Source organism: Saccopteryx bilineata, chromosome 9, assembly GCF_036850765.1.
Source record: "Saccopteryx bilineata isolate mSacBil1 chromosome 9, mSacBil1_pri_phased_curated, whole genome shotgun sequence".
NCBI lineage: Eukaryota > Metazoa > Chordata > Mammalia > Chiroptera > Emballonuridae > Saccopteryx > Saccopteryx bilineata.
In genome coordinates this window covers 24877483-24896240 of record NC_089498.1, presented here as the reverse complement: position 1 = coordinate 24896240, position 18758 = coordinate 24877483, and the positions used below count along the sequence as shown (strand labels likewise).

At 44.0% G+C, this 18758-nt stretch overlaps 1 protein-coding gene and 1 pseudogene across 9 annotated transcripts in view; one reads left to right on the top strand and one right to left on the bottom strand.

The window, feature by feature from the left end:
* The window catches only part of ZFP1 (ZFP1 zinc finger protein), a 54975-nt gene extending 43385 nt beyond the window's left edge, over window positions 1-11590 (bottom strand). For 2 of the 9 annotated variants that reach the window (XM_066243026.1, XM_066243033.1), the window contains exons 1-2: window positions 11460-11578; window positions 6747-6803 (exon numbers count right to left, since the gene is read on the bottom strand). Coding sequence is in view for 7 of the 9 variants with exons in the window: in XM_066243024.1 (XP_066099121.1) it covers window positions 6747-6803; window positions 10827-11397 (628 nt within the window). In the remaining 2 variants the exon portion in view is untranslated. Of the gene's footprint in view, window positions 1-6746; window positions 6804-10575; window positions 10694-10810; window positions 11440-11459 lie in introns of those variants that run through there. The other 7 variants (XM_066243030.1, XM_066243029.1, XM_066243028.1 and 4 more) reach the window with 7 other exon arrangements.
* A 3253-nt stretch (window positions 11591-14843) lies between these two features.
* LOC136313587 (NADH dehydrogenase [ubiquinone] flavoprotein 2, mitochondrial-like) lies at window positions 14844-16710 on the top strand (annotated as a pseudogene).
* Window positions 16711-18758: the final 2048 nt, after the last annotated feature.

Here is an 18758-nt window from a genome sequence, read left to right as displayed (position 1 = left end):
GGAAACAAGAACTCTACCAGATACAGGGTTCAAACCACTAGTTTTAAGGATGCTCAATAACTTTAGGGGAAGATAAGATGAACTCGGTGAGATGTGAAGTACTTATATACTAAAAACTACAAAGCATTATTAAAAGACATTAAAAAAGACACAATGATGCCTGACCTGTGGTGGCACAGTGGATAAAGTGTCGACCTGGAAATGCTGAGGTCACCGGTTTGAAACCCTGGGCTTGCCTGGTCAAGGCGCATATGGGAGTTGATGCTTCCAGCTCCTCCCCATCTTCTCTCTGTCCCTCTCTCCTCTCTCTCTCTCCCTCTCTGTCTCTCTCTCTCCCTTTCTCTCTCCTCTCTAAAAAATGAATAAAAAAGAAAAAAATTAAAAAAAAAAAAGACACAATGAAATGGAAAGATATTCCATATTCACGCATTGGAAGAATCAACAGTTAAAACGGCCATATTACCAAAAGCAATATAAAGATTTAATGTAATTGCCATCAAAACCCTAATGTCATTTTTTTAAAGAAATAGTACAGAAATTCATCAGAGTTGTATGGAACCACAAAAGACTCCGAATAGCCAAAGCAATCCTGAGAAAAAAGAAAAGGCAGAGGTATTACACTATCTGACCTCAAATTATACTACAGAACTACAATAATTGAAACAGCATGGTTGGCCCTGGCCAGGTTGCCAAGTAGACAGAGCACTGTCCCAGGTTGGTGAGGTCACAGGTTCGATCCCAGGTCAGGGAACATACAAGAGCCATACAATGAGTGCACAACTAAATGGAAAAACTAAGTGGAACAACAAATTGATGCCTCCCCCCACACCCTCAAATCAATGGGAAAAAAAAATCCAGCATTGTACTGGCAGAAAAAGACAGAACTATGGAACAGAGCTGAGAGCCCAGAAATAAAAACACATGTATATGTGTAAATAATTTCTGACAAAGGAGCCAAAAACACATAGTGGAGAAAAGAAAGCCTCTTCAATAAATGGTGCTGAGAAAATTGGAAAGCCACATGCAAAAGAAACTAGATTCGCCTGACCAGGCGCTGGCACAGTGGATAGAGCATCGGACTGGGATGCGGAGGACCCAGGTTCGAGACCCCGAGGTCGCCAGCTTGAGCGCGGGCTCATCTGGTTTGAGCAAGAGCTCACCAGCTTAGACTCAAGGTCAATGGCTTGAACAAGGGGTTACTAAGTCTGCTGTAGCCCCACGGTCAAGGAACATATGAGAAAGCAATAAATGAACAACTAAAGTGTCACAACAAAAAACTAATGATTGCTGCTTCTCATCTCTCTCTGTTCCTGTCTGTCCCTATCTATCCCTCTCTCTGACTCACTCTCTCTGGAAAAAAAGAAAAAAAAAGAAACTAGATTCTAGGTTGTCCTCATGTACAAAAATTAATTCGAAATGGTTCAAAGACCTAAATATGATATAACACATGGAACAATAAATAACATAAAAGAAAACATAGGTACTAAACTTATGGACCTTGGTCACAGAGAATATTTAATGAATTTGACCCCAAAGGCAAGGGAAGCAAAGGCAAAAAGAAATGAATGAGACTGTATCAAACTGAAAAGCTCTGTACAGCAAAAGAAAGCAACAATAAAACAAAAAGACAACGGGCAGAATGTAAGATGATATTTGCAAACAACTCCAAAAGGGGTTAATATCCAAAATATATAAAGAACTCAAAAAATTCACCACCAAACAAAATATTCAATTAAAAAATGAGCAGAGCACCTGAACAGACACCTCTCCCAAGAAGACAAACATCCAACAGATATATGAAAAGATGTTCAGCTTCATGCCCTGGCTGGTTGGCTCAGTGGTAGAACGTTGGCCCAGAGTGTGGATGTCCCAGGTTCAATTCCGGGACAGGGCACACAGGAGAGGTGCCCATCTGCTTCTCTACCCTTCCCCTTCTTGCTTCTCTCTCTCTCTTGCCCTCCTGCAGCCATGGCTCAACTGGAGCAAGATGACCCCAGGCACTGAGGATGGCTCCATGACCTTTGCCTCAGGCACTAAGAAGAGCTCGGTTGCTGAGCAATGGAGCAACACCCCCAATGGGCAGAGCATCACCCCCTGGTGTGCTTTCCAGGTGGATCCCGTTGGGGCACATGTAGGAGTCTGTCTCTCTGCCTCCCCTTCCCTCACTGAAAGAATAAATACAGTAAATAAATTTAAAAGATGTTCAACTTCACTAGCTATTAGAGAAATGCAAATCAATACTACAATGAGATACCACCTCATACCTATTAGAATGGCTAATTATCAATAAGATAAGTAGTAAATGTTGGAGACGTTGTGGAGAAAAGGGAACCCTCATTCACTGCTAGTGGGAATGTAAACTGGTACAGGCACTATGGAAAAGAGTCTGGTGGTTCCTCAAAAAATTAAGAATAAAATCACCGGGTCCTGCTTCAATAGTGGAAAGGAAGGTCATTGAACTAAAGCCTGCCAGGCTTACTCGCCTCTGCTGTGAGGAAACAGGGACACTGGAAGGTAGGCTTCCCCCTCGCTCCTCTAAGGGAGGGTTCAGTCTCTTCCAGCCCTGCTCCAGCCACCTATGACCTAACCTTGCCCAGAAAGCTGGGGTTTGCCACTGAAGGCTGAAGGTGCCCAGGGCCGTCGACCCCATCTACGACACTGTGGACGAGCCTAGGGTATTTCTTCCAAGAAGCAGGTAAACTGATCTCATTTGCACAAGGGCCACTTAACTATGTTTTGCCTAAATAGTCAGGTTTTTTATTCTTCCCTCAAAGATCTCTGTTGTGGGTGTTGATAGTCCTATTTTCTGCTGCTTTGCTTAATATATAGTGTTTCCTTTATCCCTCCTACTTCAATGCCCCACTCATATTTCAGGCTGAGACCTACTCTTAATTTAGAGCTCTCTTTCTTCCTTTTGCCAACTTGTATTATGAATTTACCTTTGCCACCCAGCTTAGTGTATCCCAAGGTTCTCTTTACCAGGCCACAGTCACAAGAGCTCCAGGGAAAAGCAACCTGGTCTCAACTCTCCAGGCAGAGAAGAACAGAAGCTCCATATCCACACATGCTGCAAATGGCTTTTTCCAGTCTGCCTGAATCATTACCAGCTAGAAGCAGCGGTCATTGGGACTTGGACATGAGCTGCAAAGTATAGAATGGTGACAACAATTCCAGTGCCATGCGGACTTTTCCTGTGGGGAACTTTCCTGGACTCCTGCTCCCTGTGACAGCTCCTAACAGACTGAACTGTGGTTGGGTTGCATTTTTCAGGGATTTGGCATGGTGATGGGGCCAACTTGGACTTGGGGAACATGTTAAGGACACTACTCATTCATGGATTCTGGCTGTATTGGCCAAGAGTTTGCTTAAAGGCTGTTAATCACTGTAAAAAAAATAGAGGACTGGATGAAGAAGATGGGGCACATATACACCATGGTATATTATTCAGCTAGGAGAAATGGTGACATCGGATCACTTATAGCGGAATGGTGGAGTCTTGGTAGCATTGTGCGGGGTGAAATAAGCGAATCAGAAAAAAACAGGAAATGCAGGATTCCATACATTGGTGGGACATAAAAGCGAGACTAAGAGGCATGAACAGGAGTGTGGTGGCTATGGGGGGTGGGGGGAGGGAAGGAGGGAGAGGGGGAGAGGGAGAGGTACAGAGAGAACTGGATGGAGGGTGGCGGAGGATGATCTCTCTTCGGGTGATGGGTATGCAACAGAACTAAATGACAAGATAACCTGGAAATGTTTTCTTTGAATGTATGTACCCTGATTTATTGATGTCACCCCATTAAAATAAAAATTTATAAAAAAAAAAAAAAAAAAGAATAAAATCACCATATAGGCCTGACTTGTGGTGGCGCAGTGGATAAAGCGTCAACCTGGAAATGCTGAGGTTGCCGGTTCGAAACCCTGGGCTTGCCTGGTCAAGGCACATATGGGAGTTGATGCTTCCAGCTCCTCCCCCCCCCTTCTCTCTCTTTGTCTCTCCTCTCTCTCTCTCCCTCTCCTCTCTAAAAAAAAAAAAAAAAAAAAGAATAAAAATCAGCAATGCCTCCCCTGTGTATCCAGCCAAAACACTCAAAAACATTTATTCACAAAGATATAAGCACTCCCATGTTCACTGCAGCGTTAATCACGATGGCTAAGACATAGAGACAACTGAAGTGTCCCTTGATAGAAGACTGGATAAAGAAGATGTGCCTGACCTGTGGTGGTGCAGTGGATAAAGCGTCGACCTGGAAATGCTGAGGTTGCCGGTTCGAAACCCTGGGCTTGCCTGGTCAAGGCACATATGGGAGTTGATGCTTCCAGCTCCTCCCCCTTCTCTCTCTCTGTCTCTTCTCTCTCTCTCTCTGTCTGTCTCTCCCTCTCCTCTCTAAAATGAGCAAATAAAAAAAAAAAATTAAAAAAAAAAAAAAAGATGTGGTACATATATGTATGTGTATACACACAAACACACATACACACACACACACACACACACACAAACAATGGAATACTACTTACTGAGCCATAAGAAATGATGAAGCCCTGGCTGGTTAGCTCAGTGGCAGAGCATTGGCCTGGCGTGCAGGAGTCCTGGGTTCGATTCCCAGCCAGGGCACACAGGAGAAGCGCCCATCTGCTTCTCCACCCCTCCCCCTCTCCTTCCTCTCTGTCTCTCTCTTCCCCTCCCGCAGCGAGGCTCCATTGGAGCAAAGATGGCCTGGGCGCTGGGGATGGCTCCTTGGCCTCTGCCCCAGGCGCTAGAGTGGCTCTGGTCACAACATAGCGACGCCCCAGAGGGGCAGAGCATCGCCCCCTGGTGGGCAGAGCATCGCTCGCTGGTGGGCGTGCCGGGTGGATCCCGGTCGGGCGCATGCGGGAGTCTGTCTGACTGTCTCTCCCTGTTTCCAGCTTCAGAAAAATACCAAAAAAACAAAACAAACAAACAAACAAAAAGATGTTAATAATAGGAGAAACTGTATGTGTGGAGGGAGTATACAGGAACTCTATACTTTCCACTCAAATTGTCTGTAAAGACAAAACTGCTCTAAAAAATGAAGCCTAGTAATTAAAAACAAAACACATATAACCCTGGATGGGTAGCTCAGTTGTTAAGAGTGCTGTCCCAGTGCACCAGGGTTGCAGGTTCAATTCCCAGTCAGGTAGGGCACATAAAAGAATCAACCAGCCCTGGCCGGTTGGCTCAGTGGTAGAGCGTCGGCCTGGCGTGCAGAAGTCCCAGGTTCGATTCCCGGCCAGGGCACACAGGAGAAGCACCAATCTGCTTCTCCACCCCTCCCCCTCTTCTTCCTCTCTGTCTCTCTCTTCCCCTCCCGCAGCCGAGGCTCCATTGGAGCAAAGATGGCCCAGGCGCTGGGGATGGCTCCTTGGCCTCTGTCCCAGGCACTAGAGTGGCTCTGGTGGCAACAGAGCGACACCCCCTGGTGGGCGTGCCGGGTGGATCCCGGTCGGGCGCATGCGGGAGTCTGTCTGTCTCTCCCCGTTTCCAGCTTCAGAAAAATACAAAAAAAAAAGAAAAAAAAAAGAAGAATCAACCAATGAGTGTACAAATGGGTGGAGCAACAAACTGATATTTTCCTCCCCGTCCCGCCTCCTCCCTCCTTCCTCTCCAAAAAAATATAAATAAAAACAAAACACATATAAAAAGAACAGTATAATTAATGTGCTATCTTATAATAACCTATGTAAATATGTAAATACATATTGTATATAAACCTATGTAAATATTTGTAAATATGTAAATAAATTCTGGAAAGCTACTCAAGAAAGTTAATAACATGCCTGACCAGGCAGTGGCACAGTGGATAGAGCGTCAACCTGGGATGCTGAGGACCCAGGTTCAAAAACCTGACATCGCCGGCTTTAGCGTGGGCTCACCAGCTTGAGCATGGAATCATAGACATGACCCCAAGGTCACTGGCTTGAGCCCAGAGTCACTGGCTCAGCTGGAGTGGTCAAGGCACGTATGAGAAGCAGTCAATGAACAACTGAAGTGCCGCAACTACGAGTTGATGCTTCTCATCTCTCTCCCTTCCTGTCTCTCTCTCTCTCTCTCTCTCTCTCACTTAAAAAAAAAGGTAACAGCCTGACCTGTGGTGGTGTAGTGGATACAGCGTCAACCTGGAAATACTGAGGTCGCTGGTTCAAAAACCTGGGCTTGCCTGGTCAAGGCACATATGGGAGTTGATGCTTCCAGCTCCTCCCCCCTTCTCTCTCTCTTTCTCTCTCTCTCTCCTCTAAAATAAATAAATAAAAATTAAAAAAAAAAAAAAAAAAAAGGTAACAATAGTGATACTTGTGACCGTTTGGAGAGTATTTAAACACATACCCAAATGCTTACTGAGCTCTCTGGCATCATGCTAATCTGATTAGAAAAATAAAATACACATAATAAAATCCTGCATTTGCAGTAAAGAATACTATATGAAATAACTATAGACAAATTGATAAACCTTTTAGTTTGGGTTATTTCTGCAGATGCTGTCCAAAACATGTAAATGAAGGTAAGATTTATTCAGACCTAATGCTAGACAGCCAAGAAAATGGTATTCACAACTAACATAAGACACTTAATTAACCTGGTTTGCTTTTCAGCTACTGATATCAATCATTTATATTCACTGTTTTCCTTAAGTTTCACTCATCTATACTTTTGTTTCATATTCTTGATCCTTATAAATGTTCTCAAATCTCCTAAAACAGCAACATTGGGAATAAACAAAACAACTCACCTGGGATTTGTTCATTTTCTACAGCTTTTGGGTAAAGGTAGAGATATGAAGAGCGACCTAGAATAAAGCAAAAGGAAGGTATTGTTATTAAAGATCTAATCTGCCTCAGAACTCCTAGAAATCCCAGCACATCACCTAGCAGAACAAGAACACCACATCCTGCAAGCCACTTTACCTCTTCCAGAGGGGCAGAAAGGATCATACGGGCAGCACCCACCTTCAGTCAAACATTTCTGACACACCCAAAAAGGCATGAGCAAGACTACCCACTATCGAGAACAAGTAATCAACAGAAACCTCAACTGATGAAAATATCAGACAGGGAATTTAAAACAATTATAATTCATATACTAAAGGCTTTTATGGGGAAGGTGGACAACATGAATAAGTTAAGAAATTTCAGAAGAGATGGAAAGGGATAGAAAAAAAAATCAGATGGAAACATTAAGAAAAGCACAGTAACCAGGTTGAAAAAAGAAACAACAGAGCTGAAGAAATTTCAGAAAATCTCAACATAGGTCAAAAGAAATAACCCAAACGGAAATAAATACAAAGAGAAAATGGAAGAAAATAAAAGGATGCTATGGTGGCGCAGTGGATAAAGCATCAACTTGGAACTCTGAGGTTGCCGGTTTGAATCCCTGGGCTTGCCTGGTCAAGGCACATATGGGAGTTGATGCTTCCTGCTCCTCCTCCCTTCTCTCTCTCTCTCTCTCTCTCCTTTCTCTCTATAAATGAATAAATAAAAGCTAAAATAGCCTGACCAGGCGGTGCGCAGTGGATAGAGCATTGGACTGGGATGCAGAAGACCCGGGTTCGAGACCCCGAGGTCTCCAGCTGGAGTGTGGGATCATCTGGTTTGAGGAAAAGCCCACCAGCTTGAACCCAAGGTTGCTGGCTCCAGCAAGGGGTTACTCAGTCTGCTGAAGACCCGCGGTCAAGGCACATATGAGAAAGCAATCAGTGAACAACTAAGGTGTTGCAACACGCAATGAAAAACTAATGATCGATGTTTCTCATCTCTCTCCGTTCCCGTCTGTCCCTGTCTATCCCTCTCTCTGACTCACTCTCTGTCTCTGTAAAAAATAAAAATTAAAAAAAAAAAAAGCTAAAATAAAAAAAATAAAAGGACAGAGTATCTAAGAGCTGTGGCACAGTATCAGATGACTTAACAAACATTGGAATCTCAAAAGAAGAATGAGACAGAAGTATTTAAAGATATAATGACCAAGAATTTTCTTTTCTTTTCTTTTTTTTTTTTTTTACAGGGACAGAGAGAGAGGGATAGATAGGGACAGACAAGAACAGAGGGAGATGAGAAGCATCAATCATCAGTTTTTTATTGCAACACCTCAGTTCATTGATTGCTTTCTCATATGTGCCTTGACCGCAGGCCTTCAGCCGACCGAGTAACCCCTTGCTCTAGCCAGAGACCTTGGGTCCAAGCTGGTGAGCTTTTGCTCAAGCCAGATGAGCCCGCGCTCAAGCTGGTGACCTCGGGGATCTTGAACCTGGGTCTTCCACATCCTAGTCCGATACTCTATCCACTGCGCCACCGTCTGGTCAGGCTGGCCAAGAATTTTCAAAAAAATAATAATATCAAAACACAGATCCAAGAAGTTCAGATAATTTATTCAAAGAGGCTAACCCCCCCAAAAAAAGAATACAAAACAAAGACACACATGGACACATCAGAGTCAAACCACTGAAAACCAAAGTCAAAGAGAAAGTCTTTAAAGCACTCAGAGGAGGCCCTGGCCAGTAGCTCAGTGGATAGCATGTCAGTGTATGGATGTCCCGAGTTCGATTCCCAGTCAGAGCACACAGGAGAAGTGACCATGTGCGTCTCTCCCCCATTCTCTCTCCCTTCCTCTCCTGCAGCCAGTAGCTTGATTGGTTCAAGCCTCAGCCTGGTGCTCAGTTGGTCCAAGCACATCAGCCTCAGGGACTAAATACACTGGGTACTCAAGCACTGGCTCTAGAAGGGGGGTTGCCAGGTGGATCCCAGTTGGGGCATACATAGGAGTCTGCCTCACTGTCTCCCCTCCTCTCACATTTAAAAAAAAAAAAATACAGCCAGAGGAAAAACAGACATATACAGAGGTAAAAATAATCACAGCCAACTTCTCATCAGGAAATATACAGGTTAAAAGACAACATATTTACATCTTTAATATGCTTTTAAAAAGCAAAAAACACAAAAGAAACACAAAAAACAAAACAAAAAACTTATCAACCCAGAATTCTATACCCAGCAAATATAACTTTCAAAATAAAAAAGAAAACGTTTTCAAACAAAAATAGACTTGTACTATAAGAAATATTTAAGTAAGTTCTTCAGATATAAGGAATATGATACCAGACAGAAAAACCTGGATCTGTACCAAGAAATAAAGATCTCTGAGATGGTTAAAAATAAAAATAAATTAACAGCACAAAAAGTGAGGTCATGAAATTGGAAGTATACAATTTTAAGGATCTTACATTACACAGAATATTATTTAAAGATCCACTGTTATTAACCCAGATGTTTACTGTAAACTCTAGGGCAATCACAGAAATATTTTTTAAAGAGGGATAAATGGTAAGTCAATAGTGAGAAAAAGTAGAATCACAAAACATACTCAGAAAATCCAAAAGTGGTCAGAAAAAGAGGAAAACAGGAACAAAGACCAGATGGGACAAATAGGGGAAAAATAGCAAGATGGTAGATTTTTAAGTCAGTCACATCAACAACTGGTATAAGCACACCAATTAAAAGACAGTTTGTCAAATTGGATAAAAAAGCAATACCACACTATATATTGTATATAAGTAGTGCGTTTTAAATAAGAAAACACAGCTAGGTCAAAAGTAAAAGGATGAAAAAAGACCCTGTAAACTCTAAAAGCTGAAGTGATTATATAAGTATCAGAATAAACTTCAAAAGGAGTATTACCAAGGATAAAGAGAAATAGTTCATAATAACAAAAGTGTCAAATCACCAAGAAGACATAACAACCCTAAATGTATAGATACCTAACAAAATAATTTCAAAATACAGGAAGCAATTGTTGATAGAACAAGGAAAAATAGAAAAATCCACCATTATAGTTGGAGACTTCAATACTCTTTTCTCAGTAACAGACCAGATAGAAAACCACTAAGTAAGGATACAGAACTGAACCATAGTATCAACTATCCTGACCCATTTAGTATTTCTAGATGACTCCACCAGAATAGCACAATAGTCATTAGAGTACATATGAAACATTCATCAAAAATAAATAATACTTTTTACCATAAAACAATCTCAACAAGTTTTCAAGAACTGAAATTTGAGAGTATATTCTTAAAAAAAAAAAAAAAAAAACAGAATTAAACCAGAAACCAATAATAGAAAGAGATGTGGAAAATCCCCAAATATCTGGAAATTAAACAACAGACTTCAAATACAAGATAAAAGTATAAAATGGAAAAGATTTCATTTTCAAGAGCAATAAAATACTACATAAGAATAAAGTTAGGGAAAATGCAATTCTTTTATAAATATTATAAAATACTGCTGGGGGAGGTGCAAAACAAAAGAGGACTTGAACAAAGGGGAAGGCCTATATAGTAAGACCCAACATCATAAAGATGTACATTCCCTCTAATTTAATGTACCCATTAATGGGATCACAACAGAAGTATCAGCACATTCTTTTTTTAAATGTTATTCTGGAAACCATCAGAAAACGTGGTGAAGGCTTTGGGTGCCATGAAAGAGAAGCCCGGAAAATTCAACTGCAGAGAAATTCAAAACTCACGCATGGCGCCGACCCGGTGCCGCAGTGGATAGAGCACAAACCTGGGACACTGCTTGAGCACCTGGTCCCGGGCTTGAGCGTGGGATCATCGACACGATCCCATGGCGGCTGGCGTCACTACAAGTTCACGCTTATCTCTCTCCTTTCCTCTCTGTCTCTCTCAAAAACAAAACAAACAAAAAAACAACATAAAAATGCCTGCCTGGCAAAAACCACCAGTGAGCAACGCCAAAAGACAAATGAAAAGAGATTTGTCATTCATATAAAATAAAGTACCAGCTGGCTGTGTAACCTGAGCAAATCACTTCACCTTTCCGAGCCTCGGTCTTCCTTCTGTTGAAACTGAGATACCAGCGAAGTCCCACGGTAGGTGTGAGGATTAGGTCAACACTTAGCTGAAAAGGCTCTTGCGAAGAAGTCAAGAGCTTTTCATCAATCGGTGCGTCGTGTGCATCAGGAAACGTGCTGCTTGCTGCTTTCCAATTCTCCCTCCAGCCGGCGAGGCCGCCGCCCGCAGCACGCGGGTTCCAAGTGCTGCCAGGTGTGTCCGGCCCCGCCCCCGGCCTCGCCCGGTACTTCCCCGGCCTAGTCACGCGCGCGCCCGAACGGACCTTCCGCACTTCCTCCCGCCCCACCGGACCGTCGCCGCCGGTCGGTGGCGCTTCTCCGGACAAAGGGAGGAAGGGAAGCCTGAAAGCCACCCTTCCCGTCCGCTGTCCCCGCCCCCGCACGTCCGGCCGGGTGAGCCCAGCCAACTCTACGCCCAGCAGAGCGCCGAGCTGCCCCCCGACGCCGCCCCGAGGGTCACCGCTTCCTGCGAGCCGCCGAAGTTTGGGTTCCACCCCGCGCGGGCACGAGCCCATCCCTCATCTTCTTCCCCTCGGCCCTCAGGCCCCGCGGAGCTGCCCTGCAGCTCCCCTCATACCTAGAGGGGCACAGTCTCCACTTGTGGCTCAGTGCCAGGCCGGTCACGGCGCGGGGAAGACGCGTGGAAACCGGGGCCCTATCACCCACTCGCGGCTAAAGGTGGGGGAAGGGCAGCCACCGGCGCGCTCGCAGCCTTGCGCATGCGCTTATGTATGGGCTGCTCGCCGTCCCAGGGTCCTCCGAGGAGTGGTCCATCGGTCTTTCAAGACTACATTTCCCATAAATCCGAGGGGCCGTGACGTAGGAACTCTCAGGAAAGCCCTCGCCTTGTTAATGGTTCGGTGAGCGCTGACCAAGATAATCCCTTGGTTTGGACTGTTCATTTATTTCTGCTGGATTGAGTTATGAGTTACAATCACTATCTTCCCCCAATACAAAAGCCTGCCTTTTAGAGATTACACAGGTAATCTATGATATCTGTATTTGAAATAGAATATATGTCTAAAAGAAAGCAAATAACCGTAATCTCACTTTTCAAAGATAATTGTGTTAAATTCACACCTTGAAAATAAAATTGGCCATGTAAATACTATTTGTATGTGCCGTAACTAGCTTTTTTCTTTTCTTTAGAGCAGTTTTAGGTTCACAGTAAAATAAGAGGAGAAAGTACAGAGAGTTCCCATATACCACTTGCCTCCACACATGTATATCTTTCACTATCAACATCCTCTACAAGAGTGGAACATTTCTTTTCTTTTTTTATTATTTTTTTTTCTGAAGCTGAGAACGGGGAGAGACAGTCAGACAGACTCCCGCATGCGCCCCACCGGGATCCACCCGGCACGCCCACCATGGGGCAACGCTCTGCCCACCAGGGGGCGATGCTCTGCCCACCCTGGGCATCGCCATGTTGCGACCAGAGCCACTCTAGCGCCTGAGGCAGAGGCCACAGAGCCATCCCCAGCGCCCCGGCCATCTTTGCTCCAATGGAGCCTTGCCTGCGGGAGGGGAAGAGAGAGACAGAGAGGAAGGAGAGGGGGAGGGGTGGAGAAGCAAATGGGCGCTTCTCCTGTGTGCCCTGGCTGGGAATCGAACCCGGGTTCTCCACACGCTAGGCCGACGCTCTACCGCTGAGCCAACGGGCCAGGGCTAAGAGTGGAACATTTCTAACAATCCCAACATATAGTGACACACCACCCAAAATCCAGAGGCAATGGTTCGCTCCATTGTCCATTCTATGGGTTTTGACAAAAATGTAATAACATATATCCACGTGGCACTGTAGTATCGTACAGAATAGTTTCACTGCCCTAAAAATCCCCTGTGCTCCATCTATTCATTCCTGTAGCCATCTCCCTGAAACTCTGTAACCACTCTTCACAGTTTTACCCTTTTCCAAAATGTCAACTAGTTGTTAGAATCATACAGTATGTAACCTTTTTTCAGATTGGTTTCTTTTACTTAGTAATATGTATTTAAAGCTTCTCCATATCTTTTTCAAGGCTTCATAGTTTTGTTTTGTTTTTTTCTTTAGTGAGAAGCTGGGAGGCAGAGAGTCTCCTGCATGTGCCTGACTGGGATCCACCTGGCATGCCCTCTAGGGGGCGATGCTCGGCCCATCTGGCATTGCCCTGTTGCAACTGGAGCCATTCTAGCGCCTGAGGCTGAGGCCATGGAGCCATCCTCAACGCCCAGGCCAACTTTTGCTCCAATGGATGCTTGACTGTGGAAGGGGAAGAGAGAGAGTGAGAAGGGAGAGAGGGAAGGGTGGAGAAGCAGATGGGCACTTCTCCAATGAGCCCTAATTGGGAAGTGAATCTAGGGCAACCACACGCTTGTCCGACACTCTACAACTGAGCCAATCGACCCGGGCTGCTCATTTCTTTTTAGCACTAAATAATATTCTATTGGTTGGATGTACCACAATTTATCCATTCACTTATTGTACATCTTGGTTGCTTTCAAGTTCTGACAATTATAAATAAAGCTGCTATAAACATCTATTTGCAGGATTTCATGTGGTCATAAAATAAGTTACACGTTTGGGTAAATACCAAGAATCACAATTGTTAGACCATATGGTAAGAATATGTTTAGTTTTTGCCCTGGTGGGATAGCTCAGTTGGTTAGAGAGCATCGTACAGCATCATCTGGATATGCAGAGGTTGAGGGTTCAATCCCCAGTCAGGGCACATACAGAAACAGACCAATGTGTGTGTGTGTGTGTGTGTGTGTGTGTCTGTGTGTCTGTGTGTCTGTGTGTCCCTTTCTCTCTCTCTAAAATCAATAAAAAAAATGTTTTAAAAAAATAATATGGCCCTGGCTGGATAGCTCGTTTGGTTAGAGCATTATCCCAAAGCTCAGAAGTTGCCTGTTTGATCCTTAGGGCCTGTACAGGAATAGATCAATGTTTCTCTCTCTCTCTCTCTCAAATCAATAAAATAAAAATTAAGAAAAGAATGTTTAATTCTGTAGCCTGACCTGTGGTGGCGCAGTGGATAAAGCATCGACCTGGAAATGCTGAGGTCGCCGGTTCAAAACCCTGGGCTTGCCTGGTCAAAGCACATATGGGAGTTGATGCTTCCAGCTCCCCTCCCTCCTTCTCTCTCTCTGTCTCTCCCTCTCCTTTCTAAAATGAATAAAAAATAAAAAATAAAAAAAAGAATGTTTAATTCTGTAGAAAAACTTCCAAACTCTCTTTAAAAATGTACCACCTTGCCTTCCCACCAGCAAAGAATGAGTGTTACTGTTGCTTCACATCCTTGATAGCATTTGGTGTTGTCAGTGGAATTTGGCCATTCTAATAGGTGTGTAGTGGTAGCAACAAGCTTTCAATTAAAACAATATCCAGGCGTCCCCAAACTACAGCCCCGCAGGCTGCATGTGGCTCCTGAGGCCATTTTATCCGGCACCCCGCCGCACTTCCAAGAGGGGCACCTCTTTCATTTATGGTCAGTGAGAGGAGCACTGTATGTGGTGGCCCTCCAACGGTCTGAGGGACAGTGAACATGCCCCCTGTGTAAAAAGTTTGGGAACCCCTGCTAGGGCCATGGACGGTTGGCTCAGTGGTAGAGCGTTGGCCTGGCGTGTGGAAGTCCCAGATTCAATTCCCAGCCAGGGCATACAGGAGAAGCGCCCATCTGCTTCTCCACCCTTTCTCCTCTCTTTTCTCTCTGTCTCTCTCTTCCTCTCCAGTAACCAGGGCTCCATGGGAGTAAAGTTGGCCCAGGCGCTAGAATGGCTCCAGCTGCAACAGAGCAACACCCCAGATGGGCCAAGCATCACCCCCTGGTGGGCATGCCAGGTGGATCCCTGTGGGGCACATGCAGGAGTCTGTCTGCCACCCCTGCTTCTCACTTTGGAAAAAAACAAAAAATTAAATTAAATTAAAATAAATAAAACAATATATAATCTCAAAAAGATACATGTACTCCTCTCCATGATGCTCTGGGCCAGGGAAGTTGGCCTCATCACCCAGTAGGGAAGACATAAGTATTTGTATAAGACAGCTGTGCCAAATGGAGCTGGAGGAGGCTTATTTGTGCACAAATACTCCTGAGAATAACTTAGATACTCCATTTCACACCAGAAAACCATAAGAGGATAGAGGCAATTATAAAATAAATAATATATATATATATATATATATATATATATCCAGAAGGGCTTCTAGTCCTGGATTTATCCCTACAACAGAATGGATGGCTGCCACATCTCTGCTAGGAACAAGGTTGCAGAAATTTTACAAATACCTCAAATGAGAGTATATGAAGTAGCAACTTTTTATATAATGTATAATAAAAAAGCAGTTGGCACTGCTGGTGGTGGGATGTAAATTGGTACAGCCATTATATAAAACAGTATGGAGATTCCTCAAAAAATTGAGAATAGAAGCCCTGGCTGGTTGGCTCAGTGGCAGAGCATCGGCCTGGCGTGCAGGAGTCCCAGGTTCGATTCCCAGCCAGGGCGCACAGGAGAAGCGCCCATCTGCTTCTCCACCCCTCCCCCTCTCCTTCCTCTCTGTCTCTCTCTCTTCCCCTCTTGCAGGCAAGGCCCCATTGGAGCAAAGTTGGCCCAGGCGCTGAGGATGGCTCTATGGCCTCTGCCTCAGGTGCTAGAATGGCTCTGGTTGCAACAGAGCATGGCCCCAGATGGGCAGAGCATCGCCCCCTGGTGGGCATGCTGGGTGGATCCCGGTCGGGCACATGCAGGAGTCTGTCTGACTGCCTCCCCGTTTCCAACTTCAGAAAAATACAAAAAAATAATAATAAGAATAGAGCTACCATATGACCCTGCAATCCCTCTACTGAGTATCTACCCAAAAAACTCGAAAACATTGGTACACAAAGACACATGCACCCCCATGTTCATCGTGGCATTATTCACAGTGGCCAAGACATGGAAATAACCGAAGTATCCCTCAATAGAGGATTGGATAAAGAAGATGTCATACATATATACAAGAGAATACTACTCAGCCATAAGAAATAATGACATATTGCCATTAATGACAACATGGATGGAACTTGAAAATATTATGCTAAGTGAAATAACTAAATCAGAAAAAGCTAAGAACTATATGATTTCACACATAGGTGGGATATAAAACTGTAGCTCATGGACATAGAGAAAAGTGAAGTGGTTACCAGAGGGAGGGGGTGGGGGAGAGAGGAGTAAAATGGGACAAATATACTGTGACAGAAAATGATTTGACTTTGGGTGATAACACAAAACACAATCAACAGTTCAAATGCTATAGAGATGTTTACTTGAAACCTATGTGTTCTTATGGACTAATGTCACACCATTAAATTTAATTTCTTTTTTTTTATTTTTATTTATTCATTTTAGAGAGGAGAGAGAGACAGGGGGGAGGAGCTGGAAGCATCAACTCTCATATGTGCCTTGACCAGGCAAGCCCAGGGTTTCGAACCGGCGACCTCAGCACTTCCAGGTCGATGCTTTATCCCACTGCGCCACCACAGGTCAGGCAAATTTAATTTCTAAATAAAAAAAATAAAATAAAGCCAGTTGGAAAGTATCACATTCAGGTCTACACTATACCTTGCATGCTTTGAAACTTGAACAGCATCCTGGAAGCCATTCAGAAAAATATTGGAATAAAGGTTGGCGAGACTATACCCAACAAACGTTTTACTCTTCTAGAGGTGGAATGTTTAGGGGCCTGTGTAAATGCACCAATGGTTCAAATAAATGTCAAGTACTGTGAGGATCTGATCATCTTAATTTATAAACTTCTCTTACAAGTCAATTTAACTCCAGGCCCTGGCCGGTTGACTCAGTGGTAGAGCATCGGCCTGGCGTGCAGGAGTCCTGGGTTCGATTCCCGTCCAGGGCACACAGGAGAAGCGCCCATCTGCTTCTCCACCCCTCCCCCTCTCCTTCCTCTCTGTCTCTCTCTTCCCCTCCCGCAGCTGAGGCTCCATTGGAGCAAAGTTTGCCCAGGCGCTAGAATGGCTCTGATTGGGGCAGAGCGACGCCCTGGATGGGCGGAGCATCACCCCCTGGTGGGCATGCCGAGTGGATCCCGGTGGGGCGCATGTGGGAGTCTGTCTGACTGCCTCCCAGTTTCCAGCTTCAGAAAAAAAAATACAAAATAGGAAAAAAAAAAAGTCAATTTAATTCCAATATGAAAAACAAGATAAGGCTATAAATAGCCAATTAAAAAATACATAGAACAATAAATTTATCAAGAATGTTTTTTCTTTACTATAAATAAAAAAGAGCAATATGTAATATGATTTTGACCTATAAGCTTGGCCAATATAATGCTATCCAGGTTTGAAGCAATTTGGGGAATTTTTTTTTATTTTTTTATTTTTTTTTGTATTTTTCTGAAGCTGGAAACAGGGAAAGACAGACTCCCGCATGCGCCCGACCGGGATCCACCCGGCACGCCCACCAGGGGCGATGCTCTGCCCATTAGGGGGCGATGCTCTGCCCCTCCGGGGGGTCGCTCTGCCTCGACCAGAGCTACTCTAGCGCCTGGGGCAGAGGCCAAGGAGCCATCCCCAGCGCCCGGGCCATCCCTGGCCGGTTGGCTCAGCGGTAGAGCGTAGGCCTGGCGTGCGGGGGACCCGGGTTCGATTCCCGGCCAGGACACACAGGAGAAGAGCCCATTTGCTTCTCCACCCCTCCCCCTCTCCTTCCTCTCTGTCTCTCTCTTCCCCTCCCGCAGCCAAAGCTCCATTGGAGCAAAGATGGCCCGGGTGCTGGGGATGGCTCTGTGGCCTCTGCCTCAGGCGCTAGAGTGGCTCTGGTCGCAACATGGCGATGCCCAGGGTGGGCAGAGCATCGCCCCCTGGTGGGCAGAGCGTTGCCCCATGGTGAGCATGCCGGGTGGATCCCGGTGGGGCGCATGCGGGAGTCTGTCTGACTGTCTCTCCCTGTTTCTAGCTTCAGAAAAATGAAAGAAAAAAAAAATAAAAAAATATATATAATCCTGGTAGGACTATAATACATAAAATCTTTCTGAGGGCTTCATGTATCAGAATTTTAAAATTATCATAGCCTTTAATCTTGTACAAAGATGCATGCAAATAATATTCTTATATTTCAGCTTACATTTGCAAAACATTGGAAACAATCTAAAAATCTTTCAATAAAAAAGTAAAATAACGTAAAAAAAAAGAAAAAATAATAATATATACATATAATTATGTATATATAATATGGGAGACAATGAAAATGATAATGTATACTAAGTACATGGGGGAAGTGTCTAATATATTCAGAAATTTAAAAATGTAGATCACACAAGACAAGATAGAATGCGATCCCATTTTTGCAAAAATTACATATATTTTGAAGATTACTGAAATGTACAAAAAGAAGGAAGAAACTTCCCTCACACCCTTACACACAAAATAAATTCCCTACTGCCTTATACATAACATCACAGTATTATTCTGTGTGGACTATTTCAGAAATACTTGAAAAATATTCATAACTTCATTATTTTCTATTATTTTCCCCTTATGAATAAAGTATAGAGGATGTTTATGAAAATCCCTTTGCATATTTTTATTTAAATATTGCTCTTAATTTTATTGACTTTCCACTAAGGTTCATGGAGTGCTTGCTTCTCAGCTACCCAGCATATCTGAGTGGTTGTGTGACCTCCCATACCTGTTGTAATATCCACTTCTGTCCCAACAAGCCCTAGCACTGATATTAAGTAGATGGATGGATGGCACTGCTATAGGATGCAGGGAGATTTTAACTGTAATAATAGTGACTCTTTAAAGCACAGCAAATATCTCAAAACACATAAATAACAGTGTAGTTTATTTACAGATACTAACTTTTTTTTCTTTACTTGCTCAAATGACATTGC